This window comes from Elgaria multicarinata, chromosome 1 (genome assembly GCF_023053635.1).
Source record: "Elgaria multicarinata webbii isolate HBS135686 ecotype San Diego chromosome 1, rElgMul1.1.pri, whole genome shotgun sequence".
Lineage (NCBI taxonomy): Eukaryota > Metazoa > Chordata > Lepidosauria > Squamata > Anguidae > Elgaria > Elgaria multicarinata.
Window position 1 is genome coordinate 93,522,123 of NC_086171.1, and position 21,230 is coordinate 93,543,352.

The 21,230-nt window shown below is 46.5% G+C and overlaps 1 protein-coding gene across 1 annotated transcript in view; it reads right to left on the minus strand.

Annotated features, from left to right (window-relative positions):
• Positions 1-20,327, minus strand: part of ADAM11 (ADAM metallopeptidase domain 11) — a 167,558-nt gene extending 147,231 nt beyond the window's left edge. The window contains exons 1-2 of the mRNA XM_063133045.1: positions 20,198-20,327; positions 18,854-19,065 (exon numbers count right to left, since the gene is read on the minus strand). Coding sequence (XP_062989115.1) covers positions 18,854-19,065; positions 20,198-20,261 — 276 coding nt within the window. The 5' untranslated portion in view covers positions 20,262-20,327. The remainder of the gene's footprint in view (positions 1-18,853; positions 19,066-20,197) is intronic.
• Between the last annotated feature and the right edge of the window lie 903 nt (positions 20,328-21,230).

A 21,230-nucleotide genomic window follows, 5' to 3' on the forward strand; every position in this document is an offset into this window, starting at 1 on the left:
GGTAACTCCTTGGCAGGCTGCTCCTCAACAGAAGCAGGAAAAGCAGCAGGCAGAGGCACTCTCTTCTGCAACTTGTGCCCAGCGTTCTCTCTTTGAGGCTGGGAATGGGAAAAGTGCCCCTTTGCAAGAGGCAGGTGGCAGCAGTGCCATTAGAGGAGGAGGAGGAGTATCCCCAACTCTTTCATTATTGTTTGAGCCCACGAGCCTGCTGATGGACCTGTCTCCAGACCTCCTAGACGAGGTCCTCAGCACAGTAGAGGGGCAGCAGCAGGAGGAGGAGGAGGTCCTCCAGGATGTGGGTGCTGAGGAGGAGCAGAAGCAGGCCGAGGCTCTCTCCGCAGTCTCATCCCACACCTCTTCCGCTGTAACCCCTTTCTGTGGCGACACCAGAGAGCTCAGGCGGGCAATTGGTGTCACCACGGAAGCGAAAGACAAGTATAGTGTGGGACCACTTTGAGGTGGGAGTGGATCCGCACTTTGCTGTCTGTCGCCACTGCAAACTCACCCTAAGTAGGGGTTCAGCTACAGGGCATTATGGAACCAGCAGCATGAAGATGCATCTTCAGAAGCAGCACCAGTCGATCTTGCTGGGGAAAGAGGCGGGCACTTCCAAGGCGACTGGTTCCATGGGAAAGCCAAAGGCTGCAGCTGCTGCTGCTGCTGCTGGCAGTGCCACTCTAAGCTCTCCATCTCCCATCCCCACGACGGTTAGGCAGGCAACCCTGGAGGACATGGGGCGGGGGAAGTATGGAGCCACAAGATGGTGTTTTCCAACGCCCACCCAGATCACCACCTGCATCGGTGAGATGGTGGCGTTGGACGACCAGCCATTCAGCCTCGTCGACAACGCAGGCTTCAAGAGGCTGATGGCGCTTGTGGTTCCATACTACAAGCTGCTGTGTCGCACCACCCTGAGCAGGCGGGTGGTGCCTTCCCTGTACCGTTCCTGCAGGGAGTTAGTGCTGGGTCGTCTGTGCCAGGCAGAGGCACAGATGGTGCACTTCACCTCGGACATTTGGTCCAGCGAGGGCGGAGTGCACGCTTACCTGTCCCTGATGGCTCACTGGTGAGCAGCCATGGGGCAGGAAGCATCCAGCACTAGAGGGACTGGCAAGGAGGGCTACTGCTGGGCCCTCCTCCATACACAAGTGATGGACCAGTCCCACACGGCAGGGGAGATTACGGAGGCCATGAACCGCATGGTGGATGGGTGGCCAGCTGGGCACAAGCTCACCCGCGGTTACATGGTCATGGACGGGGGAGCCAATATGGTTAACGTGGTGCGTGACGGCGGATTTGAGGGCGTCCACTGCATCGCGCACGTCTTGAACCTGGTGGTGAGGGATGGCCTTGGGATGGGCAGCAAGGCCAACCTCGGTCCCCTGGCCGGTATCTGTAACCTCCTGGAGAGCTGCAGAAAGGTGGCAGGGCATTTCCACCACAGCGTCAAGGGCAGTCGATTGCTGCGGGAGAAGCAGGAGGAGTTGAATCTCCCACAGCACAGGCTAGTGCAAGACGTGGTGACATGCTGGAACTCCACCTACATCATGCTGGAGCGTATGGTGGAGCAACAGCGTGCCATCCACGACTTGTTCAGGGTCAGGGACATGGGCGTCCACCCAGCCCTGGGCAAGCAGCAGTGGGACGCCATGTCCCAGCTGGTGGTGGTCCTCAAGCCGTTCCTTGAGGCCACCGAGACCCTGAGCACTAGCTCTGCCCTCCTCAGCCAGGTGATCCCTGTATGCAGGCATCTCCAGAAACAGATGGGTGAGTTTCTGGAGTACAAGAATCCCGTCACCGGCAGGCACTTCGAGCCCGAGGTACGCAAAGCAGTGACTAGGCTGAGGGACGGCCTGACGCGGAGGCTGGAGCCCATCGAAACAGAGAGGGTCTACATGTTGGCAGCCATGTGTGACCCTCGTGTGAAGGATGGGCTTTGTGGGCCAAATACCAAGCAGCACTGGGTGGAAATGCTGGTGGGTGAAGTGTGGGCGGCACGGGCCAAGAGGGTGGGGCAGAGGGTGGGGCAGAGTGAGGCAGAAGAGCAGGTCACCACTCCCCGCAGCGGCAGCAGCAGCAGCCTCACCTGCATCCCTCCCAGCAGGAGCACAGGCCAGGGGTTTTGGGCACAGGCTCTGCACGCCGTGGTTGGGCAGAGACCCTCCCCAGCCACCGGCCTGGATGACGCTGCAACCGCCGTGCAGCGTTACCTGGCAGAGCCCATGGAGGAGTGCACCACGGACCCCCTGGCCTACTGGTCATCCCGCTGCCAGATTTGCCCGGACCTGGCCCGGGTGGCCAGCGATCGACTCAGCTGCCCACCCACCAGTGTTCCAAGCGAGAGGGTGTTCTCTATAGCGGGCAACATAGTGGCCCCTCACCGCTCTCGCTTGTAGCCGGACTTGGTGGAGCAGCTGGTCTTTCTGAAGGGCAATCTGCCCCTGCTGGGATACCCCACCCTCAAGCCCTCGTGGGAGTGACAGGCAGGCTCCCCTCCCTTTAATTCCACCCCTCCTTCGGTTGGCAGGCAGACTACAGTTCAGGCAGGCAGGCTTTTTCTTTTTAAAAGTGGTTGTTGTAATTATTATTATTATTATTATTATTATTATTATTATTATCATTTCATTATATTTAGTGGCTGCGTTTCAGTTCACAACATCAACTCTGAATCATTCGATTCGTCTCTTTCAGTAAGGTCATGCCTTCTTCGTCTTACATACAGGCAGGCAGGCTGTAGTACTTCTACAATTCAGTTCACTACGTCAAATTCAGGCTATCTCTTCCTTACTACCACAGTAGACGTAGCAGGCACTGCCAGGCTGAATCTTCCCCTAAAGGAGAATACTTCCTGCCTGGTGGGCATCATGAGCCTCTGTGCAAAAGCTGTAGGCAGAGTTCGTCATTGTGTGTGGTTGTGTGTGTGACTGTGGCTGCCTGTCTCGCTGCGAAAATGAAACAGGATAGTCCTCGCCTCACTCACCACAATGAGTTAGTGTTGGCTTTGAGAAGCGACCTGACACTGCAACTCATGGAAGTCTCATCCAACCCCTCTTCCTCGGTAACGTTCATGGCTTTGAGAAGCAACTTGACACTTTAATTCATTCACTTCCCCAATTGCGGGAGGTAAACTGCAGCAGTCCACGGGTCACCCTTTGGAGTGCTCTGGGAGTGGAAGAAGTACTCCTGATCCAGAACTATGGTTTTGAGAAGCAACCTGTCACTTCAACTCATGAGCCTCTGTGCAAAAGCTGTCATTGTGTGTGTAGTTGTGTGTGTGACTGTGGCTGCCTGTCTCACTGCGAAAATGAAACAGGATAGTCCTCGCCTCACTCACCACAATGAGTTAGTGTTGGCTTTGAGAAGCTAACTCACACTGAAACTCATGGAAGTCATTGACTTCAGCACAGCCACTACTGTGGAGGCGGTGGTCCTCCAGGATGTGGGTGATGTGGAGCAGCAGCTGGCCAAGGCTCTCTCTGCAGTCTCATCCAACCCCCTCTTCCTCGGTAACATTCATGGCTTTGAGAAGCAACCTGACACTTAAACTTATTCACTTCCCCAATTGCGGGAGGTAAACTCCAGCAGTCCACGGGTCGCCCTTTGGAGAGCTCAGGAATCAGATGGACTACTCGACCAGTCTGCTGATATTGTGAAGCAACCTTCTGCTATGTGCAGGAGGTAAACTCCAGCAGTCCACGGGTTGCCCTTTGGACAGCTCTGGGATTAGATGTACTATTCGTGATCCAGTCAGCTGATATTGTGAAGCAACCTTCCGCATTGTGCAGGAGGTAAACTCCAGCAGTCCACGGGTCACCCTTTGGACAGCTCTGGGATTAGATGGACTAGTCGTGATCCAGAAAGATGGTTTTGAGAAGAAACTTGTCACTTCAACTCATTGACTTCCCCTGTGAGAACAAGCTAAGCTCCAGTAGTGCACCAGTCGTCCTTGGGACAGCTCTCATAGGAGAAGCTGCAGTGCATACGCACCAGTGCCATGGCTTTGAGAAGCCGAGACCCGTCCCAGTCCCAGGAGGAAAACTCCAGCACTCCACGGGTTGCCCTTTGGAAGGTTCTGGCTGAGGCTTGGTTTTTCCATGTCATCCGACACTTCCACTTTGCATCCAGCAGCAACGTTAATGCTCCAAGCCTGCACACAAATCTTCCACATTCAAAGTAACTGCTTCAATAAGTACTAGCTCCTTTTTGCTCACCGGCCCACGCCTGCCTGCCTGCCTGCCCATGTCCACCTGCCCAGGAGCCGTCCTTGTGAGGTAGCTGGATCTGCTGGGACTCACTCCCCCAGAGATCTATGGCATACTTGTGCAAGGTACCAGCTCCTTTGTGCCCACCGGCCCATGCCTGCCTGCCTGCCCGCCCGCCTGCCTGCCCGCCCGCCTGCCTGCCCATGTCCGCCTGCCCGGGAGCCGTCCTTGTGAGGTAGCTGGATCTGCTGGGACTCACTCCCCCAGAGATCTATGGCATACTTGTGCAAGGTACCAGCTAACGTTGTCCCTATCTTCAAAAAGGGCAAAAAGGAGGAACCTGGGAACTACAGACCAGTCAGTTTGACATCCATCCCTGGGAAAATTTCAAGTTTAGGGTGAAGTGCACAGTTTAAGTTTTCTGAGTAGTGAACTCCCTCCCAGGAGGAGCACAGTCCAGGGGTATTGGGCACATGCTCCATCTGCACGCCATGGTTGGGTTGGGCAGAGAACTGCCACATCCACCGAGAAGATGCGGAGAACTCCAGCACTCCACTGGTTGCCCTTTGGAGGGTGCTAGCTGAGGATTGATTTCTCCAGGTCATCCAATATATACATACACTTAGAGATGGATCATCCAGCAACGTTAATGCTCCAAGCCAAAGTATGGTTGATTGCCTGCATCATCTGCCACACTCAAAGTAACTGCTTCAATAAGCTATAACCTACCTGCCCATGCCCGCCTGCCTGGGAGCCGTCCTTGTGAGGTAGCTGGATCTGCTGGGACTGACTCCCCCGGAGATCTATGGCTTACTTGTGCAAGGTACCAGCTTCTCTGGGCCCACCAACCCATGCCTGGCTGCCTGCCTGCCTGCCCTCCCTCCCGCCCGCCTCCCTGCCTGCCTCCCTGCCTTCCCCCACCCAGGGTGCTACTGTGGTGGGGCATCTGCCAGGACTGACTCCTCCCCAATACTAGAGCTATGACATCTCTCTGCCTGCCCCTCTGCTAGCCTGTCCTCCTCCTCGGTGACCGACTCGCTGGGATGGTTAGCGTTTGCAATGCGTGACTAACTGCTGGCTTAGAAACCAGCCATCCTTGCCTCACTTCCTTGTGCCTCCAGAAATGCCCGCTGCCTGCCTGCCTGCCTGCCTGCCTGTCTGCCCTCCTCCCCGGGGTGCTGCTGTGGTGGGGCATCTGCCAGGACTGACTCCTCCCCTGCTCTGCCTGCCTCTCTGCCTGCCTGGTGCCTGGGAGATGGGCTTTGCGGTTCGTGCCCAGCACCCTCCGGCACGCTTGCTCCCAGTCATCCTCCTCTGTGCCCCTCAATGCGTAACTGCTGGCTTAGAAAGAAACAACCAGCCATCTTTGCCTCAGTTCCTTGCGCCCGCTTACGGGTTGGTTTGCTATGCGTTAGTGCTCAAGCCATCCTTGCGGCACTACCTTGTGCCCCCAGAAATGCATGCTGCCTGCCTGCCTGCCTGCCTTCCCTCTCTTCTCCCCTTCCCGCCTCGCAGGGATGGTTTGTGTGTGTCTTGCTTTGACTCAGGGGATACGTCCTTCCTGCGCTCACTTAGACTTTTTCAAGTTCAAAATCCATTTTTCAAGTGTGGAAAAAGATTTAGGGTTATCTCATGGCATGTTGGGATTTCCTTTGAACTGGCCCCATTGAGCTGTCTGCATTGCAACTTTAAATCCCAGAGATACTGGAGTGTCCGATTTTCATAACTTCCCCTAACATCAGGGGATGATGGGATTGGCTTGAAACTTGGCATCCATGTGGACACATGGATAAGCTGTCATGGGACCGAAGGTGAGGTTTCTGACATGCAAATTGACATAGTTGTAGCATGGGACTCAATTTGGGGTGAGTTAAAAGGTTTAAGCCCCGCCAAAAATCAGGGGATGATGGGATTTGCTTGGAACTTGGCATGATTGTGTGTCTAGATGGCATCTGTGAGGGTGCCCACTTCCCTTTTTTTATCTGTCAAAACGTCTGAGAACAGTCCATGTCTGCAAATGGGGTGTCCGATTTTCATGAATTCCCCAAAAATCAGGGGATGATGGGATTGGCTTGAAACTTAGCATGCATGTGTATCCCTGGATAAGCTATTAAGGTGGCAAGTTTGAGGTTCCTAACGTGCAAATTGACGGAGCTATCGAAAGGGGTGTGAATTGGGGTTATGGGTGGTGCGTTAGAGGTTAGAGCCCCGCCAAAAATCAGGGGATGATGGGATTTGCTAGAAACTTGGCATGATTGTGGATCTAGATGGCATCTGTGAGGGTGCCCACTTCAATTTTTTTTATCTGTCAAAATGTCGGAGAAAAGTCCATGTCTGCAAATGGAGTGTCCGATTTTCATAAATTCCCCAAAAATCAGGGGAGGCTTGGATTGGCTTGAGTCTTGGCATGCGTGTGTATACGTCCATGAGGTGTCATGGTGCCAAACTTGAGGTTTCTAACCTTAACAGAAAAAAAGTTGTATACTTTTTTAACTTTCAATGCAAGCCTATGGGGGGAAAAGCGGAGCTCCGATCCGGATCCGGAGCTCCGCGGCGGTGCGGAGCGGACTATAGGCGGAGCGGGGGCGGAGCGAAGCGGCCCGATCCGCAAATTGTGGATCTGGAAGAGAAGCAGATTGGGGGGTCCATGCACACCCCTAATAAAGAGCAGCTAATCGATTCCACCTATATTTTTGTCTGTAAAATTGGTGTGTAGGGTGTGTGGGGGGAAATATACTACCCACTGCCAACAACTAGATTTAAATTCAAAACATTTTTCTTTGTCTTTTAAAAAATGATTAAAAAGAAATCATTTTCTCAAAACCCTCTCCCCAGTGGAGGCTGCCTGCTGCATCTCCTTATGATTTCCTACTCTGGACTCAGACTCCTTTAACTAGCCTCTTTTGGGGTGCACAATTCTGCCAGATCTCTGCATAAAAAAGGATTGAATGATCTGATACAGGGAGGACACATGGAATAATTATTTGCCTTTGGAGGAAGTTGCCTGTTGCTTTTATGTATGAGACACTGCTCTGGAATAATTCCCAGAACAGGGAGTCATAACGAAACAAAGAGGGTGGGTCTCCTCTGAGGGAAGGGCATTCTTACTCTTATAGCATTGGATGCAGACTAAGGGGGTGTTTATATGAGGGGAAAGCCCCAGGGTGGCTCTGCAGTGGCACTGAGTCATTTATATGACACAGCAGCCATTGCAGAGCCATTCTGGGGCTTTCCCCCAAAGTTCTGAATTTAAAAATTCAGATACTTACCCCAACATTTTCTGTGAAGCAAGGCGATGACAGCACATCCACATCTGTTGCCTTGCTCCGGTGTTGCAGCAGAGGTGTGGCCATCCGATGGCGACCATTGGTCAGACAGGAAGGAGGGGTGGGCCAGTGAGCCAAATAGCTGCCTCCACACATCCATGCCTCCTCCGGTGTGGGGAGAAGGGCATGGAAAGCCCGACGAGGGAGGAGGAGGAACTTGTGAGGGATGTGACAAGGCTCGTGCGGTTCTTGTGTAGCGGAGCACAGGGCAGCAGTGGCTCTTCTTCCCCCTCCCATTAATGGCTACAAACCCCGTGCTCACTCCTTGGCGTGGGGACAACTCCCAAGGAGGTGAAATGGTGCCAATGCGCCCTCATCAAGACACCCCCTAAGTTAGTTGAACTGAATTGTTTCTCATTAAGTTAACAGCGCAACTCATAACTAGTCTCTCCCATTGTAGTCAATGGGATTTAAGCTCAATTAACTTAGTCTGGATCCAACCCTAAGTCAAAATTCTTTTTTCTGAAATCTGCTTTGGTCCATCAGTGCCCCCATCTATATGACAATGGGACTGCTCCTCATTGAATATAAACCTGAATTTTCCTTGATTCGAATCTAGCAAAGAGTGTCACACTGCAGCAGCAACAGCGATTTATCTCCTGATTTTTTTATAGTGCAGTTTTTAATGCGCACATACAATGCTGTGGAGGAGAGAGGAGCGAAGCTATACATTTTATCTGTGGACCTCCACAGATTCACATAAGAGAAAAACCAAAGGGGGGGGGGGAGGAACGAGGCAGCAAAGGAGGATGTGAGAGGGGGGGGAATACAGAGCATTGAAAGGACAACACTCCAAAAAGAAAATGGAGGCTTTTCTCCAAGGAGCTAGATGGGGACTGAACACGTCTCCTCCCTCTGGCTGCCCGTTCCCCCTTCTTTGTTTTGATATTATAAGCTCTATCTGCAGAGGTCCACAGAATCATATAATTTAAAATGAAAATGGCAGGAAGGAACAAGGGAACCAGAGGAGGACGTGATAGGTGGGAAGGCGGGAAATTGGCCAATCACTTTCTCCTGCCCTGAAAGCTCTCCCAACATGTCAAAATGCGATTTAACTCCTCCCCCAACAACATATAATTATAATGTGGTGCAACCTCGGACGTTGATCCAAAAGTCACGGTAAATCGCAAATATGCACATTATCGCATTAAAAAAACAGCACTACAGCAAATGGATGGCTGTGTCATGTATCCAGAAATGCGAATCTGCGTGTTTAGGTTGGGGTAAAGAACCTGTATAGACAACCCCAGTGGCATATGAAGCAAGAAAATCAAAGGATGCACTACTAAAACCCATCTTTTCTTGATTCCTGTGCAGCTCATGGGTCAAAGCTGATTTCATCATGAAAAACATCATCAACCTTGTACATGCTGCTCAGTAAATGAGGGAGTTGTTCCCTGCCCCTATCAACACTCCCCTGCACAGGGAAGTTTACTGGAAGCGCTAAATTAAGCCTCTGTAATTTACCCCACACTTCTCTGCTCTTGCATCCTTGTGAAAAAGCAAACCTTGATTTCATCTTTCCCAGTCCCAATCCTAAATATAATAGTTACCTGGGAGTAAGTCCCACTGCCCCCTGTGAAATTTACATCCATGTAATATCCATTGAAAAATGGGGATCCAGCCAGACTTTATAAATCCCCACACTGACACTGCATAGGAGCTAGATTTATTTCTTACTAGGGAGAGAAACTTACTTCTGAGTAAACATGCACAGAGGAGAGCAGTTTGACAGGGACTCTTGGAGACTAACTTCTTACTGGGGGAGCAAAACTTACTTCTGAGTAAACATGCCCATGGCATGTTTGACCGCAGGCTTCCTTTCCCAGTTTTTTTCTCTCCCTCACAAGACCACATTAGTTAGCCTTTTTGATTCCTGAATACTAGGGTGCAGGGCATCCAAGACGAAAAGAAAAAGAGAGAATAATCTCGGGATGTTGCAAACAAATTTATTGCTGAAAAGCCCGACACATTTTGGCTTCTTGCTTTTTATTAAGCCTTCTTTAAAGGGCTGTAACAATACATATATAAAGCAAGAATGAGAGAACACAAAAGTAAAACATTTTTTCAATTAAAAAAGCACATTGAAATCACAGCCTTTGCATACATGTAAACAACAGCATAATTTCAGTACTACATATAAATGGCACATAGCAAGTAAATCCTGTGCATATATTTAATTAGTATAAACAATAAAAATATTACCTACTCACTTGTAACAATGTCTGCAGAAATTATTAACAACCAATTGTCTTGTGTGATAAACAATAGCAACTAGATGGGATGGGATGAAAGCTATGTTTTTTTATATTCTGTTAGACAAGTTTTTTTCTTTGAGTTTCTTGCAGGTGTTACCATCCTAGGGCAATTCACTCCAGGTCTTCTCATATCTAGACTGAGCTCATTTAGCCCCTGTGGCGGCAAGGAGTGCTTTCAGATGGGGGAAATCGTGTTTCCTTACTGGCACTTCTCTTCTGCATTTGAAACAACAAGCTGAATTACATGGGAATAGACTAGTGACTACGTGGCCTGTAATTGAAAACCTCCTAGCTCATATAGTTGAATGGGAACATCATCCTCTAGTGGGAGTTTTATAGCACAACTTTTAGAAGAATCTGGTTTTCTTAGGTTTGTTTTTAAACATATTAACTGGGAAAAGGAGTGGGAGACACACTCACAGCATTGTCAAAATGACTTGCAAACTTCTGTGAGTGGCCAGTGATGAGCATGCTATAAATTGCTCATTTGAAGAAGCCCAGGGTATTTAATTTCAAAATCCACTCCTATTCTTTTCTCAGCATCTGTTTCTCATCCTTGTGGTTAGGTTTTCCCAGCGTTCCAAACTTAAAACCTGTTAAAAGAAGTTTCTTCCCCCAAAATGGCATACTAGTAGAGCCCCTGGTCTATTGTTTTTGATAAACACAGGTGTTCCGCTATTCATTTTTTAAGGTGTCTGATGGATTTTCTCACATAAATTTTTGGACACTTACATTGTATGGCATAAATAACAAACACTGCTGCAAGTGAAAAATGACTTAAAGTATATGTTACATTATCAAATGGATTTTTAAATGTGGTGGTTCTAGATGTATATTTGCAATAGCTACGATGTCCACATGGGTGATGGCTTCTAGGCAAGCTTGAACCTGCTAAAATGTTATGTAGGCATTCCTAGCGTTCACTGAAATCACTCCTGACCAGCATATCTCTAATATTTATGGTTCTTCTAAAAGAAGCTAAAGGCCTGTTCTGATAACTGGAGATATGTTTTCTTATGCTCCCTTGTAGGTGGTTAATGAAATAACTGAATGTCAAACTGCAGTTGATCTGCTTTAAGAGTGTTTTTTTATTGTTCTCTCAAAATATCAGTTCATTGCTGTTTGTTTTTTTATCTGCCTTGTTAAAATTCTGGTAAATCATTCTTGCTGGGTAACCCCTGTCTCTTAGTTGTTTGGAAAGTGCATGAGATTCCTATCTGAAATCTATGTCATTGGATCAGTTATGCCCGAGTCTTAAAGACTGCCCATATGTGAGGTTTCTCCTAAGTGAACTGGGGTGAGACCTGTCAAATCCCAAATATGCACTGATATCTGTAGGCGTTTTATAAACCAAGGGCTTAAACAGTTCCCCTGCTTTTCTGACCTTTAAATCCAAAAAGTGGTTCTCCAGGATGTTATAATGGATGTCAAATTTGATGTTAACCCATGAAGTAAATGCATATAAGTCCTTCTTATCCCCTCTCCAGATAGTGAAGACATTGTCAATATACCTCAGCCATACTAAGAGATGTTCAGCAAATGTCCCCCTCCCTGCAGAGGACACAAGTTCTTTCTCAAATTCATTCATATATTAATTGACTCCTTAATAACCCTTTTAGTCTGCCAATAATAGCTGTTACTAAATTTAAAATAATTCTTTGTCAAAGCTATGTCTAAAAGAGCAAGAAAGAAATGTGTATGGGGATGTATTTCTACTCTCCTGTCCAGTGTGTCATGAATAATCCTTAGGGCATCTTCCTGAGGTATACTCGTGTAAAGCGATGACTGAAATATCTCTGTCTTCGATAACAATGGGTGTTATTTTATTAATAAAATCAGAGGAATCATGTACATAGCAAGGCAACAAGGGTATGAAAGTTTTTAGAAAATAATCTACAAAGAAAATCTTGTCTAACAGTATATAAAAAACATACATCTTCATCCCATCTAGTCGCCACTGTTTATTGTACAATTTGTTGTTAATAATTTCTGCAGACATTGTTACAACTGAGTAGGTAATATTTTTACTGTTTTATGCTATTTAAATACATGCATAGGCCTTATTTGCAATGTACCCTATGAACCATTTACATAGAACTGAAATTATGTTATTGTTTACACGTATGTGAAGGCTGTGCTTGGAATGTGCTTTTTTCTTGCTTTATACAGCAAAAAAATCTGTTTCAGGTATACTGGACCCCACAACGCCTTTTCAATAAGGGTCTATCAAATTTACATAATTGTTGGTGTAATGCACCTAATACTTCTTTAATTCATATGTTTTGGCAATGCCCAGTAGTCTCTCCATTTTGGGAGGAGGTTATAATAAGGATAAATTTTGTACTGAAACTATCTTTAATATGGAATGATGTGCACCTCCTCCTAAAGTACCTACCAGCTTCTTGGAAACTAACACAAGATCAGCGCAAATGGATTTTCAGAGCCTTTTTGACAGCTAGAAGACTTATTGTGTTCCAGGCAATACTAAGAAGGGCCTGTACTTCCTCCTGCCAATTTTGGTAAGAACTTGTCAATCACGGCTGCCAATACACACGGAGCTTTCTGAACTTGGCTAAAACCTTTGAAAAAATCACTAAAAATCAGCAGATGGGCCTATGTGTTTCAAAATTGCCATGAACCAATATGCTTCAAAGTTGGGGTGCCTAAGACCCTGTTTAGAGGCTATCATGGTGCCTAGTTATGTTTCTTTACCTTTAAAAATGACGGAGATGAATGCATTTTGGTACAGGGGGAATGGTAAACCCTTTAAAAAAATCACTAAAAATGAGCAGATGAACCTATGTGCTTCAAAATTGCCAAGCATCAAGCCCTACATAGGTTCTATCACGTTGCAAAGTTGCAGGTGTGTATCTAGAAAAATGACAGTGTATTTTAAAAAAATAATTTTAAAACCTCAAACTTTTTTTAAAATTCTAAAAATCAGCAGATGAAGCCATGTTACATGTGTGTTCCTTGAAAAAATAGGAAGTTATAGCACTTTGAAATGACTGGAACTCACATTTTTAAAAATTCATTGCAAGAAAACTGATGGACATCTGTCTAAAGTTGGACACACATAAGCATCTCCAAGGTATCTGTAAGCTCACCAAATTTCATTTTTCTATCATTAAAAATAAAGTAGTTACAGGCATTTCTTTCAGACAATGCATGTCAACGGGGGAAATGGCGCCCAAATAGTGTTCCGGAGGTCCGAATTGTTCTTCGGATTCGGATCTGAAATGAAACGGGGGGTGTCCTGAAACGACCCAAAATGAAATAGGCCCATTTCAGAAAGTCCAAAATGGGGTCCGAAACGAAACGGGGGGGGGGGGGGTCCGTGCACAGCCCTACTTTTAAGTGCCAAGTGAATTGGGGGGGGGGGGATTCCAAGGACTTTTAACTTGCTGAGATTTTTTATGCTGCTTTTTTTTCTGTTATAACTAAACCACAACTTTCCAAGACAGATGCAAGAATTACTGAATAAAGTTTATGATTTTTATGTAAAAGCCAGACTTTACTATTGAAACAGAAGAGTGAATGGAAGAATGACTGACAGCTGAGACTAGAATGAAATGGTGGGCGGAGTTAGTGGCAGTTGGAGAAAATCAGTTAGGAGAACAAAGACAGTTAGTGAGTGGTCAGGAAATCGGGGGCTGAGTTAAGACTCAGAGATAGTGACATGCCAGTACTACACCTCCCAGCATGCCTTTGGCAGCCCTCAGGTGTCCATGTCCTCAGCTCTTAGTGGATGCCCACAACTCTGGCCAAGTCCTGCTGGGACTGCCTCAGCCCACACTTCTCACCCACAAAGTGCTCCATCTGGAGCCTGTACTGAGGGGCCCAGACTGGGGTGGGCACTTGCCCCCATTTGTCAAGCTTGTTTCTGGGCATGCGCAGAGTGATTCCCTTTCCTCTCTCCCACTTAAGGGTGAAGGCTGCATGTGAAGGCTGAGAAAACAGTGATATCAGGATGGGGTGCCTTTGAGCATGTCCAGAGTTTGGCCTCTCAAAGACACGCTGTTGTATCTAGTTATGATTTTAAAACCACACATGGCAGGTAGCACCGCGAATGGATGCAGCCCATTTATGTGGGTTGTTTCCTTTTATATGGAATTGGGTTGACTGACTTTAGGAATCACAATGGCTGCCAAAGGCCAGTAAGTCTGGCCTCCCACCCAAGGCGTGCTGGGAGTTGTGGGTATAAACCTAGTTTTATTAAATTCTTTTAAAAAAATACTTAAAACCCCAAAATTCATGTTTTTAGATTTTTTCTGATCCATGTTCATGAAGACCTGCCTGGGTGAACAGCATTAAGGCATTTACCCACTTCCCCACCATATGGGGAAGTGGGTAAACATTTCAGGACATATATGGCACACACATACTTTCTACTTTATAGGTAGATATTACATTCCCTTGAAGAAGGCCTAATAAAAAGCAACATGCTGAAACACGGCAAGCTTTTCAGCAATAAATTTGTTTGCAGCAACCTGAGATTATTCTCCCCTTTGTATTCATAAATAGTAGCCTCTATTTAAGTCATTCACAATCATGCAATGGTAGAGTTTCACCCCTTCAACAGACTGCATTAACCTTCATTCAAAAATACTAGCATCCCTGGTTCCTTCGCTCACAGTTCTGGTGTGTCACCCCTTCAACAGAGCGTATTAACCTCATTCAGAAATACTAGCCAGTTTCTTCTTGTGTGTGTGTGTGTGATTTTCCTGCTTGTGTATGGAGGAGAAAGAGGAGGAGTCTTTCTTGCAGAAACAAAAGTTGGGGGCAGGTGAAGCAGAGGTGGCAGCAGCAGTAGCTGCCCTGCCATGCACTAGCAGAGGGAGGCAGCAGCACTAATAATGATAATAACAGCAGACACTGCTGTGGCAGCGCCCCTAAGCCCGGTGAAGTAAGTCTCAGTTCACCTATCCCTACTTCTGAATAAGCATGTTACCTAGCGCTCAATGAATAAATATTTAAAGGGAGAGGCCATGATTGAGCAGTTTTAAGAAAAAGTGATGGCAAAGGAGTTCTCCTGCCCCCTCTGCTCCTGTAGGCAAAGTGCAATTTGGGGGCAATGAGTTACTTCCAGGTAGACATTTAGCCTTCTGCTCTCCCCAGTCCCTACATGACTTTTCCTTCTGCCAATCAGCACCACTTCCACCAGCCCACAGTGAAGCCAGCTGAGGTCAAACGGACTGCCAAATTGCACTGAAGTGACGGGGAAATTGTGACAAAATGAGTATGGAAAAAAACCAGATTTAGAGCACGAAACACCCTGCTAGCTACGTGCGTCATCTGATATGATGGACTTGGGGGCAGAGTAGAACTGGAATAAAAGCCTTGCGTAGATATCCCCCAGGTTTTGCAAGAAGTCCACTTTGCATAGGGAAGCAAGACAAAAGTTCTACAACTGTTCCACTGTATCTATCTTTCCTCCCAGAGCACTGAGTTGAGCTCCCAAGTTATCAACTGTCCAACTTGTTACAAGTAGAAATTCAAACTCAGCAAATCAAGAAACAATTCAGCTTAATATGCCAATATTCTTTCCTCCAAATTTCCCCACAACCTCTCACTGCTCAAAGAAAGCCAAGACAAACAACATTTCAGAGAGCAGCAATACTCCAGAACTCATTTTGTGGTTGAGAGAAAAACTTTGCAACCCCATACAACTACTTTTCCTAACCCAGCCTCCTCTAGAAGTGTTGGAATACAACTCCCTTCATTGGCTAGGGGTGACGGAAGTTAATCCAATGCATCTGGAGGGCATAGGATTGGGAAACACCGCCATGCAACAGAGGATGTTCCTGAAAAGGGATACATGAGAAAACTCAAGACACAAAGGCAGATTGGAAACAATGTTTGGCAAACCTTTTAAATCTGGGGAACAACCAAAACATGACATAGGGATTTTGAGATACAGAATGACCATGCATGCACATTTGAAATATGAGGAGCTGAGTGATAATTTCTAGGGGTGTGCACGGACCCCCCACTCCGCTTCTCTTCCAGATCCGTGATTTGCGGATCGGGCCGCTTCGCTCCGCCCCCGCTCTGCCCATGTCCGCTCCGCTCCGTTGCGGAGCTCCGGATCCGGATCGGAGCTCCGTTTCCCCCCCGCATAGGCTTGCATTAAGCTAAAAAAGCTCTGTCAATTTGCATGTTAGAAACCTCAAACTCGCCACCATGATAGCTTATCCAGGGATACACATGCACGCCCAGACTCAAGGCAGTCCCATCATCCCCTGATTTTTGGGGAATTTATGAAAATCCAACACCCCATTCACACCCCTTTCGATAGCTCCGTCAATGTGCATGTTAAAAACCTCAAACTCGCCACCATGATAGCTTATCCAGGGATACACACGCACGCCCAGACTCAAGGCAGTCCCATCATCCCCTGATTTTTGGGGAATTTATGAAAATCGGGCACCCCATTCACACCCCTTTCGATAGCTCCGTCAATGTGCATGTTAAAAACCTCAAACTCGCCACCATGATAGCTTATCCAGGGATACACACGCACGCCCAGACTCAAGGCAGTCCCATCATCCCCTGTTTTTTGGCGGGGCTTAAACCTGCAGACATCTCAATGGGGCCATTTCAAAGGAAATCCCAACATGCCATGAATTGGGGAGTAGAGATAAACCTATGAATCTTCTTCCACACTTGAAAAATGGATTTGGAACTTCCAAAAGTCTAACTGAGTGCAGTTAGACTTTTGTGCTACTAAAAGGCCATAAGAATGCAGTGGACCTAAGCAGCTCCACAGAAGAGAGCAGGGGGTCCCAAAACTACCTATAGTTGGCAGAGGTAGTTTCTCCAAGCATCCCAACAGCCGTGATTTGATGCATGCCTCATATCAATGGCCCTGCCTGCAAAATGGCAGAAATGTGGAGAGAAAGGCACCGTAGACCGATGGCAAAGGAGGAGTCAGACTCTAGTGCTCAGGACAGAAATAGATTTATTATGATCTACACATTTCGGAGGGATTGCCTCCTTCTTCAGGAGCTATAAAACAAAGAAATTAACCATAAGAGTTAACATGTTTTCACTACTGTTAAGAAATTTGATAGGAGAAAAAACGTGGGAACAATGTATAAAAAGTGGGAATTCATGATTATTATTATTTTAAAAAAATTAAATTCTTTTTAAAGTTGTATTCTTTTGTTGAAAAGTCCCTTAAAATTTTGTTTAAAAGAATTAAGGTGTTGTCAACAAGATACTACTCTTATGGTTAATTTGTTTGTTTTATAGCTCCTGAAGAAGGAGGTAATCCCTCCAAAACACGTAGCGCATAATAATTTTCTGTCCTGAGCACCGGAGTTTGCCTCCTCCTGTGCCACCTGCCTGTAAAACGGCCAAAATATTCAATGAATGAATTGGACTGAGTCAAACAGCACCACAGAAAAGTTAAGGAGCTCTAAAACTGCTCGCAGGTACACCAAGGAAGCAGCCCCGAACATCCCAAGTGTCCGAATGCCTCGCATAAACCCTAGAAATGCCCCTCCTTCGAAATAGCCATAATATTCAGATGTCATTCTGAATAATCATAGGAAAGCATTGGACTAGTAAGCGGCTGTGCAGTAAATAGCAGGAGCCAATATTTCATATAAGTTTATGGAGACAATATCTACATATTACCCAAATTGTAATATGGAAGTGACAGCAGGAAGAATCCTGCAAGGAGCTCTTATGCAGCTTACCCCAACCTGGTGCCCTCCAGATGTGTTGGACTGCAATTCTCATAATTTCCCAGATGTTGTCTAGGAATAATGGGGATTATAATCCAACACATCTGGAGGACTGTCTTTGGGAAGACTGAATAACAGCTTCAGTCTTTCATAACTCATTTCTTGCAAAGGGGTTGAGAACTTGTGAAGTGTTCTTGTTTGATATAGTAGTTTGCCAAGTTTACCTTAAATTACCAATAATATTACTTCAGGAAACTTTGGGAAATTAAACTGGCCAAATTTAAACTCAGGAGATCAGATATTGTAGTGGAAAGTAGGAATCAGTCACAACTGTTGATGTTCCCCATTTAAAGTGGGACAGTTGGCAAGATTGCACAATTAACTGGTTTCCTCGGATACTATTCTGTTTTCTCTATTCTCAATATGATCTTCATATTTCTGAACCTTCCTCCTTAGGATCAAACTAGTGGGACCCGAGTAGCTTGATCCTAAGGCATTGCTTACTCTCTGCCCCAGCTGTGTCTCTCAATCCATGCTAAGTGAGCATCCTAATTAGGGATGTACAAGAATTTTGTTCCACTTCACAAATCATGCAAACATGCCCTGTTTGCAACCCTAATGCAAATAAGAAGTGTAATATTCAGGAAATGTTCACCATTTCCCAAACTTGCATTCCCAATAGAAATTGCACATTTGTGTAAGTGCAAATTCCAAAAATGTGCATTTCCCCTTCAATGAGCTCAAACGTCACTCATTCTCCCATCACTAATCCTGACTTCCTGCTGACTCTTACATTTGGGGGAAGAACTTAGGTGCATTACACCAACAACAATATCCCAGAATGAGAATAATTAAATATACTGCCAATTCCATGCAGTCACTGGGTACAGAAAGTATGTTAAAGTTGTATGCAACTGCAGGAGGAGCAGCCCAACCAGAGCTGAATGGTTGAGGAGAGTGCAATCTCTGCCTGCTACACAAGGGCAACATGCTCCATCTTGAACCTTCCCAAAGCCAGATAGGCAAATGCACTCAGATGCACCTCAGGGCAACGAGAGAAGGGAAATGCCAGCAGATGTGTAGCTGAGCAACTCTCTGCATATGATACTTCTTGCCAACTTCCTGGACAAATTCTCAGACTGTCTAATAGGCCAGTTGGCTCTGCTATGTTACTGAATAACAATATCCTATTTAAAAGTTAGAAGTAGTTCTTGCCACCCAACTATTAGATGTGCATACCATCTGGCTTCACAGAACAGTTTGGAATCTGCTCTCCCCGCCCACCCCCACTTTAATGCAAGAAACATAGCACAATGTTGGGAGTGGGAGGGAAGCAGCTTGTGAAATGGGGGGATAGGTTCCTGAGGTTCTCTTACAGGGCTTCCTCCTTTTTCGCCTCCTTCTCCTCTGCGGTTGCCAGCTTTTCTCACCCTTGTGTCCAACTGATGCTTCTGAATTTCGCCTCCAGAACTCTGTCCCATTAGCCTGGTGGGGTAAGTCTTTTCCGAAACACCCCATCTTTTGTGCCAGCTGGCATTTGGAATCCACCTCCGCAAATCACCAGGTTGTGTATCTGCCTTAACAAAAACTGCTCCAAGAAAGAAAAAAAGAAAGGAAGAAAGGAAGTCATCATAAAAAAGGAGGAAGGAGCTGGTTAGTACAGATTTGTTTCTAAGGTGAGCAGCTAAAGCTTTTCAGTTTGCCTGAAGTCCCCTTTCTGATCTGGTTTCTAAACCCCAACATGCAGAGGGAATAGTGACCAGCTCTGGTCACCCAGTGGCGAAGGAAATATATTCTGAACATGCTCAGATGTATTATTTTCTGGATGTCTGGTTCTCTTGGGCTATATCTCTGTACAGGTTTGGGGAATAAATTCTGGTGAGTCCTTATTCAAATCAGGCCACAGATGATACAAAAAGAATTCAACAGATTGCAGTAAGGCCAACATACAGAAATAAGGGGAACCCAACCATTGTAGAGGATACAGATGGTGCCCCTTCAACAATCTCAGCATCCACCTATGCACTCCTCCACATTGCCAAGGGAACAACCCTTTGTTAGGTCCACTAAGATTTGTTTGGGGCATTTTTTGTCATTGACTTACTTGCTTCTGGACTGAGCCCTGGCTTATTTGCAAGCATTTCAATAGCTAGATTCCCAGCTACCCAATACTCTACAATTCATTCATTAACTGCCTTGTCCAAACCCACATCCCCTAAAAATGAAAGCCTGGGCTGCAAATGCCAGGGGATCACCATTCCCTCAACTAGTCATCCCACCCCACCATTTCCAGACAAAACTGACAAGACATTTCACCCATCCACCCTAGCTGTTGCTCAACCATCTTCACCCTTGGGCTGGCAGGAACTGCAGAAAAATGTGTCTATGCAGCAGAAAAGACTGCACCAGTCACAGCACTGGCAGGGTGAGGTAGTACAAATATGTGTATGGGGAGGGGATGGATGTCCAACTAAGGAGATGTTTATATTGCAACCACTGCACCCCCTCCCAGTTGCCCCATTCAAAAAAGCCAGGTGGAGTAGTGGTGGCAAATGATGATCTAGTCAGCTCTACAGATGCATGCTTAGCGACTCCCACTCCTTCCTCCATCCTGCCCCAGCTTCCCACCCCATATGATGCCCTCCTCCCCAAAGTTATGCAAGAAGGGGAGAGAGGAAAAGTAAAGTTGGGGGCCCAAAGTAAAAAGAGGCTTCCCTCACCTGAATGACAAAGCAGCAGAGAGAGGAAGGCTGTCAACACCCAGTTCTGTAGCAGGCAGCTCATAATGTCATCATAATCAAAACTAGGGTTAGCACCAGTTGGTACAGCATGCAAGGAAGACAGATTGCAGTGCTCTTTCTTTTTTTTCCTTTTGCTTTGCATTGAAATATGAGATTCTCACTGGTCTTTTCTTCTTTCTTCTTCTTCTTCTCCTTTCTTTTCTGAATTGTTGCTGAGGGAGAGAAGGGAGAAGAGGAGCGGAGAAAATGAGAGGCAGAGATCAGCGGAGCGTTTTTGCATACCCAAAGCAAAACCAATGAAGAGCTTAGAATGGGCAGAAGGAATCCTGAAATTTCTCCACCCTGGTTCTGCAGTGATGGATATAAGAGCCTAACATGGCGTGCGTGCGTGCATGCGTGAGAGAGAGAGAGAGAGAGAGAGAGAAATGTAAAGAGCTGGGGAGATTGGAGGCAAAGGGGGGGAAAGAACACGTGAGCTACAAAGATCCCTCCTCCTGCCTTTTCAGCATGGAAAAGCTGTCGCTCCCCCCCCCCCAATCCTTTTGTATGTACAAGGATTAGAAAAACCAGCAGAAAGCAGCAAAGGGGCAAATAATTGGATGGATGGATGGATGGGTAGATAGATAGGTAAATAGATAAGGGTGACCCTATGAAAAGGAAGCCAGGGCTCCTGTATCTTTAACAGTTGAATTGAAAAGGAAATTTCAGTAGATGTCATTTGTATATATGGAGAACCTGGTGAAATTTCCTCTTCATCACCACAGTTAAAGCTGCAGGTGCCCTGCCCTCTTTTGTATCTGGTCACTCTAGTATAGCTCCTGCACTTTAACTGTTGTGATGAAGAGGGAATTTCATCAGGTTCTCCATATATACCAATGACACCTGCTGAAATTCCCTTTTCTAGGCAACTGTTAAAGATACAGGAGCCCTGTCCTCCTTTTCATATGGTCACCCTAAGATAGATAGATAGACAGATCTCTCTGCACATGCACATAGACAAATCAGATTCTTT